Genomic DNA, 16592 nt, shown 5'->3' on the forward strand with positions numbered 1-16592 from the left:
CAAATCTGCTCGGCGCTGAATCCACCCGCAGAGATACGGAGTACCTCCGACGCCATGCCAAATAAGCCCGAGTGGAGTCCTGAAAAAGACGCAAGTCGACTCACCGACTCTCTCGATCTTGCTTCCATTGGAAACCACTGGGGTTCGTCATTTGTGCCTGCTGGATATTCTTCGGGGTTGGCAGCGTCCCTTAAACCAGTAACTGTCTAAAAAGCTCGGTGGTCTGGGCTTAGTCCTGTAGCTAACTGACGCGATGAGAATAGTGTCGGCTGAACGAGGGATGCTCATGGTACTGTGTCCAAAAATGAGGGAACGACCAAAGAGATGCGTTTATAACATCAGAGTAATACACAAGGAAGTCTCTGACAGGTCATCATCTGTGGTGCTGTATATGGCTTAGTACTTATTCTTAAGTTAGGTATTACTCGATCGTCGTCAGAGAGATCTCTCGCATTAACTTCATCATTTATTTTTATGCGAAATAGGGATTTGCAGCTTGTGAAATCGATCAGGGGTTATGATTGCTGCTACTGGCCACCATCGTAGGCAGTGCCATTCATCTAATTCAATCTGTAGGAGCCCATCTTTCTTGGCGGAACGTGGTTCAAGAACATTTGGTCAATCTCTCCATAGGTTCGCCCTTTCAGTTCTGGAATGTACCAAATGGAAAGGATGGTCGCGATTAGAGATGTCCCACCAAAGACGAAGCCTACTTTTCCCTTCAAGTTCTGGCAGCATAGGTTAGCCCACAATGTTAAGGATAGACACATTGTCCGCACTTACGCCAGCGTCCGGATTCACCATATACGGAATCGCAATCTGCAAAGCAATACCAAGGACAGCTTGGGTAGCGGTAGCAAGAGCCGTAGTTCGTGCTCGAAGGGCAAGAGAGGATACTTCTCCCAACAGGACAAAAGCAATCGCCCCAAGCGTCAAGAAGTAGACGAAGGCGTAGATGACACACAAGGCTCCTTGTGCCCATTTTGCAGACCGTGTGGGAACAACGTCGAGAATTCCGACCAGGAATAAGATGATCGTGCAGCCTGCGACACCGCAAACGAAGAGGAGGCGTCGACCGATTCGGTTGAGCACGAACCAGGCAAGAATGTTGCCGACAAGGCCACAAGCACTGATTCCCACACCAAGATTTAATGCATCCGCCGCTTCCATACCGGCAAGCTGGAAGAAGTAAGTCGCGTAGCTGAGAACAAAGATAACCCCAACGGCTTGCTGGGCAAAAAAAGCGCCCACCGATATCATTGTGCGGATGCGGTTGGTACCTTTAAAGGCGGAGAGGTAACTGGGCTGTTCCATTTCAGCTTCGGTCTGGATGGTGGCAGAGATGTCCGCAACTCTTTTGTCTGCTTCCCTCTGAGAGTTGTAGAGAGACTCCATCGTCTTGTGTGCTTGGTCAAGTCGCCCGACACGTACCAAGAACCAGGGAGATTCGGGCGAAAAAAAGGTGCCGATAAGTAATAACAGGGAAAAGAGAAGCTGAATTGTAAAGGGAGCTCTGAATGCCCATCGGTCTAAACGAGTTCCGAAACCTCTCGTCACGGAGTTGGACAGCAGTCCGCCCACACCAATGCCGAGATTCACGCCGGCGGTGGAGAGACCTCTCAGAATTGTGGGAGCGAACTCGGAGCAAGTCACAGGTCCAAGGGTCAAATAGAAACCCACACCGACGCCTAAGACGAGCTTGCTGATAAGGAAAGCGGCGCGGTTCGTGCTAAATATCTCACCGATGATTCCACCTGTGGCAACTATGATACCAGTAGCCAACCGGAGCTTTCGACCGTATTTGTCTGCAACGGCGCTGCAGATGAATCCACCGAAAAAGAGGCCACAATAGCTGCAGACACCAAAAGCGCTGAGCCATTCAGCAGGAATGACTCTTTCTCCGTCAAACACATTTCTGATTTTCTGTTAGTATCAAGACTATGATGAGATATCCTCTGTCGCTCACCCGTAGTAGGTCCGGAAGGCGGGAACGCCAATAATTGCATTGTTGACCGTCATCTCGAAGCCCCCTGGAAAACGGATGAGTCGATGACACCACGTCGTGTGTGAAGCATGGAGACGTACAAGCAACGGCAGTCATGCACCAGAAAAAGGACCACCAGACACTCTTGGGATATTTGCGACAAACGGCAACAAAGGTTAATCCGTGCTCTTCTTCAACGAGAGTCTTGATGCCTTCTCCCTTAGTGTATGTCTCACGCCCTGCTTTGACGTCAACCTCTGATTGTGTTGCGAAATTTTGAGATCCGACCATGGCAGCTTCTTGGTGAGCCATTTTGGAATGGTGACCAAGTGATGGAGAACAGGAGCTGAGAAGTTGTTGTGTCGAGCATGAGTCGGTGTGAATATGTTATATTTCTATGCACCTCGCCAAAGATTCTGCCAAGACCACTCCTGGTCATTTTGTCTGGAGATACCGAGTATGAGTCTGGGGATAATGTGGAGTCCCCATGTCCGGGGTTCGACGCGACGGGGAGTGTCGGGAACATGAAGCCTTGCAAGGACTTGTATACCGAAGTTTGCCTCGGGTGGAGCTTGAAAGTGGGGGGCATCGACTGGTCATGGGCAATGCAAAAAGCCCCCAATCAATGGACTACAACATTTTGCGGCACTCTCTTTTTGAGATATCTTACTCTTCTCCCTTCCCGACACTCCCAGTCGAAGTTCTAGCGAGAGGTTATCAATGTTGCCAACTACGAAGGATGATGCCGACTTGAAGGGCACGCCCAAAAGAACTGCTCCCACCAGTAGGGGAAGCTCAGCGTATTCCCGCAAACGCGCTGTTATCGCATGCCAAGTTTGTCGAGCCCGGCGCACCAAATGCGACCAGAAAAAGCCGACTTGTTCATTTTGTGAAAGCATAGGAGCTGAGTGTGTGTCAGACCCACCAGCTTTATCAGCCTTTGATCCTGCCAGTCTTGCAATCATCGAGCGACTTCAAAGACTGGAACGAGAATTTACCCGTTTTACCAATTCCTCAATCCCCAGAGAGTTGTCCTATCAACAGCCTTTCTCGGTTGGACGCCTCCCACGTATTTCTTACCAGAATCTAGATCAAATCTTGAAATGGCCGGTCTTTCAACATGCGCGTCTCTCGGTGTCGCCACAGGCTCAGTCCTGCAGTTCGCCATCTGGGGTCTTCTACGGAGGAGCAGAAGGATTTAGCCGTGTGACCGGCAATGTCCTTGATGGCGTGCCAATTTTTGACTTGGTGCATCGGTTTTTCACTCACGTCCACAGCAGAAATCCAATCTTGGATGAGGGAGAAATTCGGGCCCTGGCCCAAGAAATTCAAGACCGAGGAATAGGATGGGACACTAAATCGGCGTTGATCCTGCTTGTCTTGGCCAACGGCGCTTTGGGTCACCCTCTGCCAACCCAAGCTCATTCTGAAAAAGTATTTGAGCGGGATCAAGCTACTGCACTTTTTCTCGCCGCAGAGCAGCGACTGGGCTACGCGGTAGCATCTGCAGGTATCATGCAGGCGCAATGTCTTTTCCTTGCTGGGGTTTTTTTGATGTCTTCACTCCGGCCTTTCGATGCTTGGCGGATGTTTTTGCAAGCTCTCGCAATGTGCCGGACGTTTAAGAGGGCCCTCACTTACGATGTCACCGACACACTAGCCGCTGGGAGCGTATCTTGCTCAGCGTGGAAATCAGAACGCGAGCTATGCCGGGAGCTGTGGACCTTGCCTGACCGTGCGAGCTTCAGCCACGAGCATCTCCACCAATTTCCCAACCTGCCAACAGACTGTGAAGGCGAGAACCTATATATCTGGTATTTTTACTTGTCAGAAATATCCGCTTGGCGCCTGGGAACCAGAGTCGAAGAGGAGATGACAAGATTCGCCATAGAAGGTCGCGGTAGTCTCGTGGATCTGACCGAGATTGCTGACAGCCTGATGGACCAAGCTGTTGAATGGCAGAATTCCTTGGCTCTCGAAGTATCTACCAGTCACGACGAAAATGACAGTGACATGCTTAGACTCATATTGAGGGCGCGCATTGCATACGTTCAGGACATGATTTCATGGCCATTTGTTTATGCACTCATTCATGATGGCGCGGAACCAGAGTCACCCAAGGTTTGCGAATGGGCTGCGAAGGGACTCTCATGCCACTTGCACAAATTGCTAATGCACCGGATCCAATTCTATCACAGGCATCATGGTACCTGGCTCATGATACGATCGTGTGCTCGAAGTGCCTCTATCTTGCTTGCCGCCACAAGGCGACCATTTGCACAGAGGCTGCTTCCGGCGGAATGGCGTGGACCGGTTGAAGCCACCCTCAAAATGCTTCAGTTCTGGCAACCATATGTCAAAGAGTTGCAGGAAGCTGTTGAGTGTATCCAAGCTCTCTACTCCCAGCTGTAGAAAGAAAGCGTGAACGAACTTTTCTGGCTTATTACATAGTTTGCTTACTCAGAGGAAAACTGCCACCAGAAAAAAGAATGGTCAAACTAGTCGCATGCTTCGTCACTGACATAGCCACTACTCTCATTCACTGGAGTGGTGGAGGGAGTTTGTGAGTGGAGCTAGTCTGACCAACTACAAACTTGAGGACCCATTGAGTTCGGAGCAATAGGGGAGTGTCGGGTCAAGAAAACAATCCAGAGGCCAGACTGTCTTGGCCTCTCCGAGCCTTATTTCTCTTTCCAATTTTTAAATGAGTCCTGTCCGTCTCGGTCTCAAGTTGAAGGTATCTACATGCAAGCATTACAAGGGGTTCTAAAAACATATGGGTAGTAACGTTACGCCTGATCACTCGAGAATATCCGACAATAACGAAGATGGCAAGCACCACGAGTTCAAGAATGCTAAACAAGGACCACGGGCATCCTCTTACGGCGGCCTTTACATACCGCGATGCGATTGGAGCATTGAGCAACGGTGCTCCTATCGCCAAGGTTGCGGAGGAGCTCGTTGCTCAGATGCATGATTCTGAGCGTCTGTCACTGTTAGACGGCGACGAGGAGTTCTGGGAAGGCTTCCGAAACTTATTTTATGATCGGTTCAACCGGGTTCCATACGTATTCGGAGCGATTCCTCGACTCGCTATACCAGGTATTCATTTCTCTGACGGACCGCGCGGTGTTGTCATGGGCGCGTCAACGGCCTTCCCTGTCACTATGGCACGTGGTGCAACCTGGGACACCTCCCTCGAACTACGAGTAGGCCATGCTATTGGCCTAGAAGCCAAAGCCCAAGGCGCAACCTTCTACTCTGGTGTGTGTATCAATCTCCCGCGGCATCCGGCTTGGGGCCGGAGTCAAGAAGTGTACAGTGAGGATCCTATACTTCTAGGAGAGTTTGGCCTGGCTCTGACCCAGGGGGTGCAGCGACATATTATGGCCTGCGTAAAGCATTTTGCTCTGAATTCCATGGAGAACGCTCGGTTCAAGGTTGATATCAGGGTGGATGACGACGTTCTCCATGAAGTTTACCTACCACACTTTCGGCGAGTGGTTGAAGGAGGAGTCGCCTCAGTTATGTCCTCGTACAATTCAGTGAACGGCGAATGGGCTGGCCAGAACAGAGCTCTTCTCACCGGTATATTACGGCAAACGTGGGGGTTCGATGGCTTCGTGATTTCAGACTTCATTTGGGGCTTGCGGGACGCGACCCTCTCAGTGAAAGCGGGTTTAGACATCGAAACACCATTCAAGCAGCAGCGACACCAAAACATCAAAAGAGAACTGGAGTCTGGACATTTGGAATGGGCACCCGTGAACCAGATATGCGCTAGAATTTTACGGAAGCAGCTCCAGTTCGCCGAAACCCTCAAGAACGGCAAGCCGGACTTGTCTGTGGTCTTCTCGGAAGAACATCGAAGGCTAGCCAGATACGTAGCCGCACGCTCAGCCGTCCTCTTGAAAAACGAACCCGTGAACGGCCGTCCTTTGTTACCGATTGATCCGAGCAAGATAGCCGCGATAGCTGTGGTGGGCCGCTTAGCAAACATTGCAAACACAGGCGACCGAGGCTCTTCCCATGTCTGGTCACCACGTGTGGCCACGATTTACGACGGGGTCACATCTGCGTTCCCTCATGCTCAAGTCATTCTTGAAGATACAAGTGCGGTGGAGAAGGCGAAACAAGCCTCCGCAAATGCCGATGTGACGATTTGTGTTGTTGGCTACACTCATGAAGACGAAGGTGAATATGCAGCTCCTGCGCTGATGAAAGATCCAGCTCTGCGTGCAACATTTCCCCCAGCGGTGACAGAGAAAGAAAAGGAAGTCGTCAGTTTCCTCGATAACGCCGGACCCAGAGAAAAGGACAAATCCGAAGATGCTTGGAAGACTGGAGGCGGTGGTGACAGGCAGAGTCTCCGGCTTCACGCTGATGACGTTCAAATGATAAGTGCTGTTACGCAAATCAATCCACGTACAATCGTCGCCATTGTCTGCGGGGGTGCTGTGATCATGGAAGAATGGAAAGATCAAGTCCCAGCCTTACTTGTGAGCTGGTATGCCGGCTGTCAAGGGGGCCATGGCTTGCTGGACGTTCTCACCGGTCGGGTTCCCGCCAGTGGCAGATTGCCTTTCTCAATCCCCAAAGACGAGTCACATTTACCGTACTTTGATGCTGATGCTACAGAGATTAAGTACGATCGGTGGTTCGGTCAGGCTCTGCTGGACAAGCTCGGCGTTCAACCTGCGTATCCCCTTGGTTTCGGGTTGTCATATACAACTTTCTCAACCTCCAAAATGCGTCTGGATGAATTTGACGCTGCCTCCGGTAAAGACTTCTTTAATGTACATGCAACGATCAGGAACACTGGAGAACGCCCGGGAAGATACGTCGCCCAAGTCTATGGATGCCCAAACTTGCCCAATTTCCCATCTCGACTGCTTCTCGGATTCCGGCCCGTGGACCTGGGTGTTGGAGAAGTGGCGGATGTCAGCGTCGTTGCTTCAGTGAGACCGCTGCAACAGTGGCGCAACGGCAAATTCGACTTACGGTGCAGCAAGGTAGTGATCGAGTTCGCATCTTTTGCTGGCGATCCACGTGCATTGCGAAGCACCTGCTACTTGTATGGTTTTGCTCGACAAGGTCCAAATCTATAATGTAACAAGGCAAGGTGGCTGTGCAGTGCTGGGGTGTTAGTGAACTGGCAGTGCAGAGGTCTGTCACGTCACATGTCAAACCTAATTAGAGAGCTGGGAGCAGGACAGTTTATAGCGCTGGCAGGTTGCCATTCTTTACAGTTTGACAAGAGTATTCTATATTTTTGATGTTGTCTATCTATTCCTGAGGCTTTCATCGGCGCTTTCCTACTTCTCAATGCCGTCGCCGTGCTAGGCGCTCGCTGCCCTAGCCGCTACCTCTCTGGGGGTGGTGTTGGTGGTGGTGTTGTCTTGTCAGTATCAACCAGAACGCGTTCTCGATTCCCGATCTGCTGGACAGGCCTCTGTGCGTTGTTGCACGTGCACGCCGAACCCTGAAGTGCTCCGTTACAATAAAGGGGCTGGTAGCACGGTAGCAAGTACCAGGTGCAAGCAGGAATCATGCGAGAATGCAGAACCTGCTCGTGTCGATGTCCTCTTTAGGCGATATTCCTTTGTGTGTGTTCATCTAAGAAGTTCCTATACTTTTTTTTCTCTCTCCTTTAAAGGGGTCCATTGCCACTCAAGACCTAATTTCTCATGTCAGATTCGCCGTATTATGTACAAGTTCTTGAAATTGCTACTTGCTGTCTCTCGTGTTCCATCGCCTTGTGACTTCAACCTGCCGCCAAAATGAGGCAGATTAATAGCAAGCGCATCCTTGGAGACAAGAGCGATGCCGCCCTGTTCTCTAGGCGGGCAGGAATGGTTGAGTAATTTATTCAGCATTTATATGCATAACTTCAAGTTAAAACATTTCAATTTGGCTATGTTTGAGTACAACTTGACTACCTTGTATCGCTTGACCAAAAAGGTGTCAAGAAATCCCGACACTCCCCTGGTGCTCTTATTATGCGCCGTGACACCCCGTTGCTCACCTTTTATGCCCAGCCAGGGCGACGCTACCATCAGGATGTTACCTCTTTCGTCAACTTTAAAACGTGACGCAAATAGCCCATTTTGGGCCTTCCCGTGCCGAAAGATCCTAAGCGACCTACGTCTTGGTCATTTTTCAGAGCAAGTCAATGGACTAAACCCTGAGGACCTGCCCCACGAGCCACTTCATCTCGCTAGCCAAAGTGGAAGAGAATACGAGGAAGTTGTTGGATCCTCCTGCAAGTTTAACTCCATTCGACACGAGGTTGTCAACATATAAAGTCTCGCTTCGACGAGTCCAGCCTCCTCTCTCGAACGACACACGACACAGTTGACAGCTTCTTCCGCGTCGAAGGTCCGACAAAATGTATCTCAGTTTGATCAATCTCAGTTCGTATCTACTCCTTACAGCTGTATTTGCCAGCGCACAGACGTCCACCCCGAACAACCTCAAGGTTACGACAAGTACAGGGACCTACATTGGTATTATTAATGGCACGGTCCCCAATGTCCGTCAGTTTCTGAATGTGCCATACGCTCTCCCTCCTGTTGGCTCTCGTCGCTGGGCACCTCCGGTGCAGCTTACCTCGAATGCATCCGCGATAATTGATGCTACTACCTTCCCCCGCTTCTGTCCGCAGTACCTCTCGGGTGTTCCCAATGTATACAATCAGTTGCTTTCCGGTTATCTCATTCCTACAGGACTTGACACTGAGGCCCCCGCCACCATGCCTCCGACAACAGGAGAAGACTGTCTGTCCCTGTCGATCTGGACCCCTACAAGTAATGTTTCCGACTTACCAGTGATTATCTTTATGACTGGGGGTAATGCTACAGAACCATACCTTACCTAAGTGGGCGCGCTAACATCTGTGAGGCGGCTTCATCATCGGTGGCATCAATATTCCATATCAACTACCGCATCAATGGGTGCAGAGATCCCAGTCTCATATTGTTGTGTCGATCAAGTCTGTGTCTCTTCTGTTGCAGAGGCATCCTTGCTGATGTTTCCTCAGTTACCGCCTCGGAATCATGGGATTTCCCAACGCGCGCGGTTTGAATTCGCAGAATCTTGGAATTCTTGACCAGCGCATGGCGTATGGTGTTGATTGTTGTATGACCGATGGGTACTGACAGCGTTAGACACGAATGGGTCCGAGACAACATCCGAGCCTTTGGAGGACATCCATCAAAGATTACTATTTGGGTGTGTAGAACGACATGAGTGCAGAGGTGCGTTTCTTACAGATACAGGGGCAATCGGCAGGAGCATCGTCGACCGATTTTCACGGCTTCGCCTATTACAACAACTCAATTGCGAAGGGGCTTGTCGTGAGTCCTCCTGGTTCAAAATTTTCATCAAGGTTTTCAACGGACCTTAAGGCGTCTGTGTAAAATCTATCGTGTTTGAAAGGCAGAAGCTAATCTCAAAACTTCGAAGATGGGATCTGGAACGGCATTGCTAGGGCTACTGTCGTATGACTTTGCCCACACAAATTTTACATTTGTCGCGTCTCACTTAGGCTGCGGAGGTCTTACTGCGACTGCTGAGCTTGACTGCATGCGTAAAAAACCGGTCGAAACGATTGTCAACTTTGTGGGCCGTCGCTCAGATAACGCGACTACGCCAGCCCTTTCATTCGTACCGATTCCTGATGACAAAGTCATCTTTTCCAACTATACTGAACGATACGCTAGAGGTCTGATAGCTAACGCGCCAGCGATCGTGGGGACCGCGTCTGACGAAGGAACTGTTCTTGTTCCATACATCAACCTTACGGCAGGACCCAACCAAACACTGGCGGATGAAGCGACGCTGGGATACTTCGTTTGTCCTGCTCACAATTCTTCGAAACTGCGGACCGAAGCGGGCTTACTTACATACCGGTACGAGTTTGCAGGGAACTTCTCCAACCTCTCTCCTCTGCCATGGCTGGGAGCTTACCACACAGATGATCTCCCGTTCTTCTTCGGGACGTACGATGACTATGGGAAGGGGACTGAATTTGAAGCACGCACAAGCGAAGTCATGCAGGACTACCTCCTGGCATTCATGAAGGATCCACATAACAGACCAAAGCAGAAGGGCTGGCAGGACTATACAAAGGGCTATGTGTTGCGATTCGGGGCAGATGGTGTTGCTGCCAAAAATGTCTCAGTGGAGACAGTAGACGGAGCTTGCTATGGACAAGGGACATATGACTCCAGCCGATAGGCAAATAGCATGAAGTCACGTGAAGTAGCATCAGCACGAGCGGACAAATTCGGCACTATATAAGGGGCCTTCCCGCGGGAAGAAAGGGAGTCTAATGTTCAGGGCTATTTCTTCATGCCACGTTGATGAAACTAACAATGTTCCTGTCTCTTATTGAGAAGACTTTTCCTCAAGACTCATAGGTGAGATAGCTGCTAACAACTGAAATAAGCAGGCTAGAAAGAGTTGCTCAACAGCGTTGGAAAAAAAAAAAAAAAAAAAAAAAAAAAGACAATTGGAGCGGGAAATTCTTTTTAACTCCTTTTTTTTGCAATGGTGAGAATATGTTGGGACTAAAAAATGTCGAGTTGTCTACGTAAATGGCAGTCATGTACTGTATGAGGTACTTTGCCTGATCCACGGTGTCTGTCCCTCTATCTTTTTGAGCGAGATGTTTCCCATTTAGGTAGACATTCAGTCTGTATCGAGAAAGCCATTCCTAAACCTACCTCCGTAGGCACACAAAATAGGCAGCCTGGCTGTATCTGTTTCATCTACAAGGTGATCTAAGAACGCCTCCTATATACACTTTTGAGTGCCACAGTGAGCACCACCTGCCGTGTGCACTGCCGTTTCCACTTGGTTGACTTGACTATATTGGCCATTTGCCTCAACAGCTTTTGGGCACAGCATATATGTATGTCTAAATTAACTGCTAACTACTGAAGTTACTATAAATATATGAGAGAAGCCTGGATAAAGCATCGCAAATTTACAGCACTGAGACTAAACTTCAAGTTCAACGTTTTCTGCAGAAACAAATCTCCTTGGGTTGCTCTATCCAGAGCCTACAATTACAGTCTAGTCTTCCAGACTTCCATTACAAACCATCAATGATCATAATTCCCAAACGACTACCTTACAGCAACTTGCGGGCGACACTACGTAGGTATCCCTTAACCTAATACTGAAGGTATTTCGGCAGATGTGGTCCTGTAAACCACCCCTCAAAAACGGGCTGAAGGTGGTCGAATAATACTAACTCGTGGTCCTCGGGTATTCTATTCAGACTCGATGTGAGCAGTCCATCTTGGCCTTGGCCTGTGTCTGTTTCTAAAGGCCCAAGAGGATGTGCCAGGATGGCTGACTCCTGGAGACGTGCAGAAAGCTTGGCTTGTCTCACACCAGAATCTTCTGCTCGAGCCGCAAGTATCTGCGAAAGATTGAATTGAACTTGCGCCAGAGCTGCCTTCGTGCATATACCTGGGTGGGCCTGGTCGATGTCGAGAATTTTTCTCATATATAGTCTGTGGCCGATTAAAACCTTTCGGAAACCTTGTAGAAAACATGCACTTACTCCACCTCGCTCAATTCATTCAACCCCTTATGAGCTGCCCCAACCGCGTAATAGCTTCGGAAAATCAGCAGCCCGAACTTTCCATGCGACCTTACCCTGGCCTCTACTTGTTAGTACCTCCTTGTGCAGCTTCAGAGCATGCTCTTTATCACCACTTTGCAGGACCAGACAGGCGAGGTCGCAGCGCCATCTATTGGATCCGGCTGGTTGTCCGGTGGCAACTTGCACCCAATAAAATCCATGCTCGGCCATGAGAACGGCTTGTTCAAAGTTTCCTTCGTACATAAGGCAGTAGGCTTTGTGATGGTAATACTTGGCATACTCATATGGAATCTCTTCTGGAGGTCCCCATCGCTGATATTTCTCGAAGCACATGTCAAAGATGCGCGCTGCTTCTTTGAACTAGCTGTATTGCAAAAGGACACAAGCATAGTCTTAACACGTGTTGTGAAGCAATATATCATCGTTTTTCGTGTAGTCAGCTGGATCGCAATTCTCGCGATGTTTGACCTGGGTGTCGAGCACCTAAGTGTTGCGTTCTCTACATTCGGCCAGATGTGCTATCCGTGAGTCTTGGAGTAGGAGCGAGACCACAACATGAATGTTGGCACAGAGAAGATCTTGCCGGAACCCGCCTTGATCGAGGAGAGCTTCTGCTGATATGAGAAGCTCCAGCCATTCGACTGTCAGGTATCTTTCCCACAGGTCAATACCGGCGTCAGAAATAAGCCGGGCCAGCTTGACTGAAGGTGGAATCTCGACAATCCTCGACTGCCACAATCGTTTTATACTCAGAACCTGGGGCAGATATTACCTGCAAATGGGCCATTTCTCCGGCTCAGGAACCCGAATTGGCGAAGGACGAGCGAACTCCCCTCGAATAAGCAAGAAACCTCTTTCGAAGACTTTGGTTCGTTCTGCCGCATTATCGAGTTGATTGAGCTCCTCTAGGACCTTCGCCTGCAACTTGCGGTGAATGGTCAAGACTTCTTCGCCATCGTGATTTCGCACTGTGATAAGACGCCTTTTCGATAGATTGCTCGTCATCCGGTTCCATCTGCCTTGGTTAGACTTTGAAAACACTAGCTGGAATTGCTTACCGCATAGGTGAGTATAAATGTAGCATCTCAAGCAACGGATCCTCATGTGGTCCCACCAACAAATCCATGTGAATATTATCGTTGTCAAAGAATGCTAGGATGTTGAGAAGTTGGCATGCCTCCGTTTCGACCTCTCTCAAGCCAATATTCAACACCACCTCCATAGCGCCATTGGCGTCAGAGGAGGAATCTCGTGCGTCTCACGATATCGTCTTTCATTCCTCAGTGCTCCATGAAGTATGCCAGTGTGCATTCTGAAGCCAGAACGAATCTAGCGATGAGCGACAAAGCCAGTGGGAGTTTCTCTGCTCTTTTATCTATGTCTCCTGCTAACTTGCACTCTGGATGCGATCTCATATCTTCGACGGGCTCGCCTCGATTGGCTGATTTGAGAAGCAGCTCACGGCTCTCTTCTAGGATGAGGGTATTCAAGTCAATGGCAGAAGTCTGTCGGACAATCGTGACACGTCAAGGTCCGTCTTTTGTGCAGTGATGAGAACTGAACCGTGTGTCTTCGACATGTCTGATGGGAGGTACCGGCGAAGATCAAATCCGTCGTCCACATTGTGAAACACAGGAAGCCACCGCCCGGTTGTTCGTACAAGGAATTCACGCCCAATGTTGACCAGTCGTTCCTCCTCTGCGACCGCATCAGCATTTGCTATCACTTTCAAAGCAATCCGGCAGAAAGAGTCGGCACAAACCATGGCCGTCTCTGCAGGACCCAAAATATGTAAGAGTAGTAGCTCTTAAATTTCCACGTGTAAGCTGTAGCAATGGCAGTATCAGGGACCTACGCAACGCAGTAGGTACAAAGAAATTGGAGTAGCTGAATGCCTTGTTCTATTCACGTAGTCCTATTGACAACGACTCAACGCTTGAGAAAAAGGAAGAGTTCTCTCTCAGCCGGTTCGGGTGAGAGGAGACTCTTATAGCTTCCCCTCTTTCTGTCACGTGAAAAGGGTAAGGCAGCGTTAACCGATAGCCTTGTGCTTCAACCATCCTTTGCCTTATCCTTTTCTTTCTATACTGTCCACCCGATTCGGGTGGAGGGCGTAGAGTACTTGGGGACAACGGTGGGCTCGTGACAGGCAGATTTCCCGGTGCCCCCAGGCCCACGGATCACAGTGATATGGCTTTCCTCTTTCATTCTATCGTCAATTATTCCGAGATCGACGATTTGCCCAACGAAGTCAGGGATCCAGGGCGGTTGGAGTTTGCTGATCGTTGCCTGAGCTGAGCGAGCTGACACGGTCGGTTTAACACTATTCCATTGCGCAAGTGGAGGGGTGACCGCGCTTTTCGTTGCTTCTTCGACCTCGAGCTCTCGAACCCTCCGCATGTAGGTATAGGAAGGGCCCCTTGAACTCTGGGGCCGGGTTGCACAGGCTTTTGAAGTTGACCCATCTCCAGGTGCCCAATTCGATTGCTCTGTCCAGAGACCTTGAAGTTGAGTGGCCAATGAATCTCCCTGTTGTTTTTGTTGAGGAGGTGACTCCTGAGACTGCTCCTGGATGAAATCCTCCAGAAGTGTGAATTTATCTCCATCATACATAGAAACGGAGACATTGCCTGATATCTCAAGCATGTCGGCCTCAACTGAGGTAAGAGCAAGTTGTTGCAGATGGTCACCTAAATGTTTGTAATATGATTCAAAAGAACAATCGAACAGACAAAGTGGGCACTGCATCTAACTTGGGGTCATGCCTGAGGGCTTTACACATAGCTGCGACGTAGTTGAGATACCTTCCTTCGGTATATTGTGAGTCAACGCGAGATGCTCGCCAAAGGCTCTCTCGTCCAGCCATTCCTCGGAACACATCTCGCATGAGCAAGCGTATTGGATGTAATTCTGTCTAAAGCTCGTGATGTACCTTAGCGTCCTGAGTTGCATAAGTCTTTGTGCCTTGTAGGCACTGATGAAATGTGCGCACATCAGGCTCCAGGTCGGCCAAGAAATGTGCAATCCAGTCCTCGAGAGAAGAGACATCCATGGCCGTAGGCTCTTCCAACTTTTGATGCTCCGGATAAGAAGAATGTCCTGGAGTGAATGGCTGACTGGTTGCAGAAACCTCGGATGCATGGCTTTGATCTGCCCCTGAATTAGGCCCACTAACAGTTATTGGCAATGCACAATATGGGCACAAGAAACTTCGACCTTCGTTCAGTGGAGTTGGCGGGGAGGGATTGGAATTGCTACCGGTCGAAGGCCCTCATCGAACTCGGTCACTGAAGTAGTGACATTTGTACTATATCCCGAATCAGCTTTTGAAAACACCGTGCCACTGTTTGAAGCGGTACCACTCGCCACCATAGATGATGCTAGTCGGCTCAATGCTGCCCTATGGTCGTCTAAGCATGAATGCCGGTAGCAACCGTCCATCTTTACCTCAAGGGCTATCAAGAGTTTCGACAAGTCCATTCTGCGTCCTGCCAGACTGTGGAAGTGTGGTATCCGTCCTAGCTCGACTTCCAGGATATTTGCCAGCTCTCAGACTCCTCAAAAAGCATTTGCGTAGCCAATTTGCGTGTCCAAGCCTCTGCCCCAGCTGTTCGGGAGCTTTCGGAAACAAACGGGCAGCCAGTCGAATCTCAGCCTTGTCATCGCCAAGTAGGACGTCACTGGAGAACATATCAGAAGGGAATGGAAGTTTCTGCGTTGCATTAAGACCCTTGTAGCGATTCCAAGGTGAAATCGGAGGAAGTCTCTCTTTCAGCACCTCGTCTGAGACTGGCAATCTGGAAACTATCCTGAGGTCACTTTGCCGGCCGAAGTAGGAGGACCAATTATTCTCGAGGAGGGCGGGGCTGAGTAAAGGTGTGGCGGTGATCTGGAGGTCCTCCAAGACTGGACGGATGGCATATGTCAGTTGAAGGCTCACAGCCTAGGGAAATCGAAGCCCCTTCACTTATCGAAGAGTATTATGCTAAGTCTAGACTGATGAATATCAAGGTGCTTGCCATTCTGCAGCTTGTGGTTTAGGTTCTCGAGGAGATCAACAACTCGATCCCTAGATCTGAGCTCTTACTCAGAGCATGGTCTAGCGAGCCATTTTCGGCGTGGTGGACGTTGGCCCAATGTGCCAGGCTGTTTTTGAAGCTCTCGAGGAAATCGACATTGCCCTCCCATACTTGACGATTTGCCTCCGTCACCGAAGAGATCTGGTCGAATATCTGCCGGCAATCTTCGTACGCTGCAGGTATCTGTGCATGTTGATGGTAACCTCCAAGCTCCTTCTGAGGATGGCGTATTGAGGGGCCCATTGTTTGACACAGATAAATGTATTGCTTTGATGATGGAAGATGGCTAAAGTTATTCACTCCTTTGATGGTCCAACGAGTCTGGATAGTGGGTTTCTCTGAGCAGGTCGTTGGCAGGTCCAACACTTCCGAAGCTGTCGAGCTGTTGTTGCCAGCATGGTATCACAAAGTCTAGCCCAGGCCTAAACCTGCCCACCCTTATCGCAAACCCATGTTAGTTGCAGGGCAGCTTTACCTGCGGATGATTAGCTTCAGCATAGGGGGGATGGTTTGGCGGAGTCGTGGCGTGAGGGGTTGAACTGAGGGTGGGAAAAAAGGGCGAGACCATGCCGGAGTGCAACTTGTTGTCGACGCTCAGCCGCACCTCATCTTTTCACGCCTTTTCACGGCTGAAGCGTCCCCTTTTGCTGGAGCAGCAAGTTAATGTACGAATGTATCCTTTCCAAAGAAAATGTCTGGCTTCGAAGTGGTCGGGCTGATTTAGGGCTGTATCCGGTCATCGTTGATGCGGTCGACTACTGCAGAAGAGCGAGATCCGGAGAAATCATTCACGATCTGCTGGAGGAGGTTCGCGCCGAGAAAGTTCATCTTCTGTAACTGGATTCAACATCTCTGCGTCTCCCAACTTTCAGGGACTGATCTACAAGGCATCTTGGACAAGAATTCCGAGGTT

General features: G+C 49.7%; 7 protein-coding genes across 7 annotated transcripts; 3 read left to right on the plus strand and 4 right to left on the minus strand.

The window, feature by feature from the left end:
• Window positions 1-560: 560 nt before the first annotated feature.
• Z519_01863 (uncharacterized protein) lies at window positions 561-2296 on the minus strand (the record flags this gene model as incomplete). Its single annotated transcript, XM_016759620.1, has 4 exons — window positions 561-728; window positions 784-1915; window positions 1967-2030; window positions 2086-2296. The coding sequence occupies 4 exons, from the start codon at window positions 2294-2296 to the stop codon at window positions 561-563; spliced, it is 1575 nt and encodes a 524-aa protein (XP_016624948.1).
• Window positions 2297-2704: 408 nt separating this feature from the next.
• On the plus strand, window positions 2705-4396 carry Z519_01864 (uncharacterized protein; the record flags this gene model as incomplete). The annotated part of the gene is made up of 1 exon (XM_016759621.1): window positions 2705-4396. The coding sequence occupies one exon, from the start codon at window positions 2705-2707 to the stop codon at window positions 4394-4396; it is 1692 nt and encodes a 563-aa protein (XP_016624949.1).
• A 416-nt stretch (window positions 4397-4812) lies between these two features.
• Z519_01865 (uncharacterized protein) lies at window positions 4813-7092 on the plus strand (the record flags this gene model as incomplete). The annotated part of the gene is made up of 1 exon (XM_016759622.1): window positions 4813-7092. One exon carries the CDS (start codon window positions 4813-4815, stop codon window positions 7090-7092), a length of 2280 nt encoding a protein of 759 aa, XP_016624950.1.
• A 1280-nt stretch (window positions 7093-8372) lies between these two features.
• Window positions 8373-10222, plus strand: Z519_01866 (uncharacterized protein; the record flags this gene model as incomplete). The annotated part of the gene is made up of 6 exons (XM_016759623.1): window positions 8373-8832; window positions 8885-8975; window positions 9024-9104; window positions 9151-9214; window positions 9262-9339; window positions 9449-10222. The coding sequence occupies 6 exons, from the start codon at window positions 8373-8375 to the stop codon at window positions 10220-10222; spliced, it is 1548 nt and encodes a 515-aa protein (XP_016624951.1).
• A 940-nt stretch (window positions 10223-11162) lies between these two features.
• Window positions 11163-12822, minus strand: Z519_01867 (uncharacterized protein; the record flags this gene model as incomplete). Its single annotated transcript, XM_016759624.1, has 6 exons — window positions 11163-11508; window positions 11559-11592; window positions 11654-11960; window positions 12150-12356; window positions 12405-12615; window positions 12659-12822. 6 exons carry the CDS (start codon window positions 12820-12822, stop codon window positions 11163-11165), a joined length of 1269 nt encoding a protein of 422 aa, XP_016624952.1.
• Window positions 12823-13682: 860 nt separating this feature from the next.
• On the minus strand, window positions 13683-14246 carry Z519_01868 (uncharacterized protein; the record flags this gene model as incomplete). The annotated part of the gene is made up of 1 exon (XM_016759625.1): window positions 13683-14246. One exon carries the CDS (start codon window positions 14244-14246, stop codon window positions 13683-13685), a length of 564 nt encoding a protein of 187 aa, XP_016624953.1.
• Window positions 14247-15048: 802 nt separating this feature from the next.
• On the minus strand, window positions 15049-15922 carry Z519_01869 (uncharacterized protein; the record flags this gene model as incomplete). The annotated part of the gene is made up of 2 exons (XM_016759626.1): window positions 15049-15506; window positions 15688-15922. 2 exons carry the CDS (start codon window positions 15920-15922, stop codon window positions 15049-15051), a joined length of 693 nt encoding a protein of 230 aa, XP_016624954.1.
• Window positions 15923-16592: the final 670 nt, after the last annotated feature.

Source organism: Cladophialophora bantiana (assembly GCF_000835475.1).
Source record: "Cladophialophora bantiana CBS 173.52 unplaced genomic scaffold supercont1.2, whole genome shotgun sequence".
Taxonomy (NCBI): domain Eukaryota; kingdom Fungi; phylum Ascomycota; class Eurotiomycetes; order Chaetothyriales; family Herpotrichiellaceae; genus Cladophialophora; species Cladophialophora bantiana.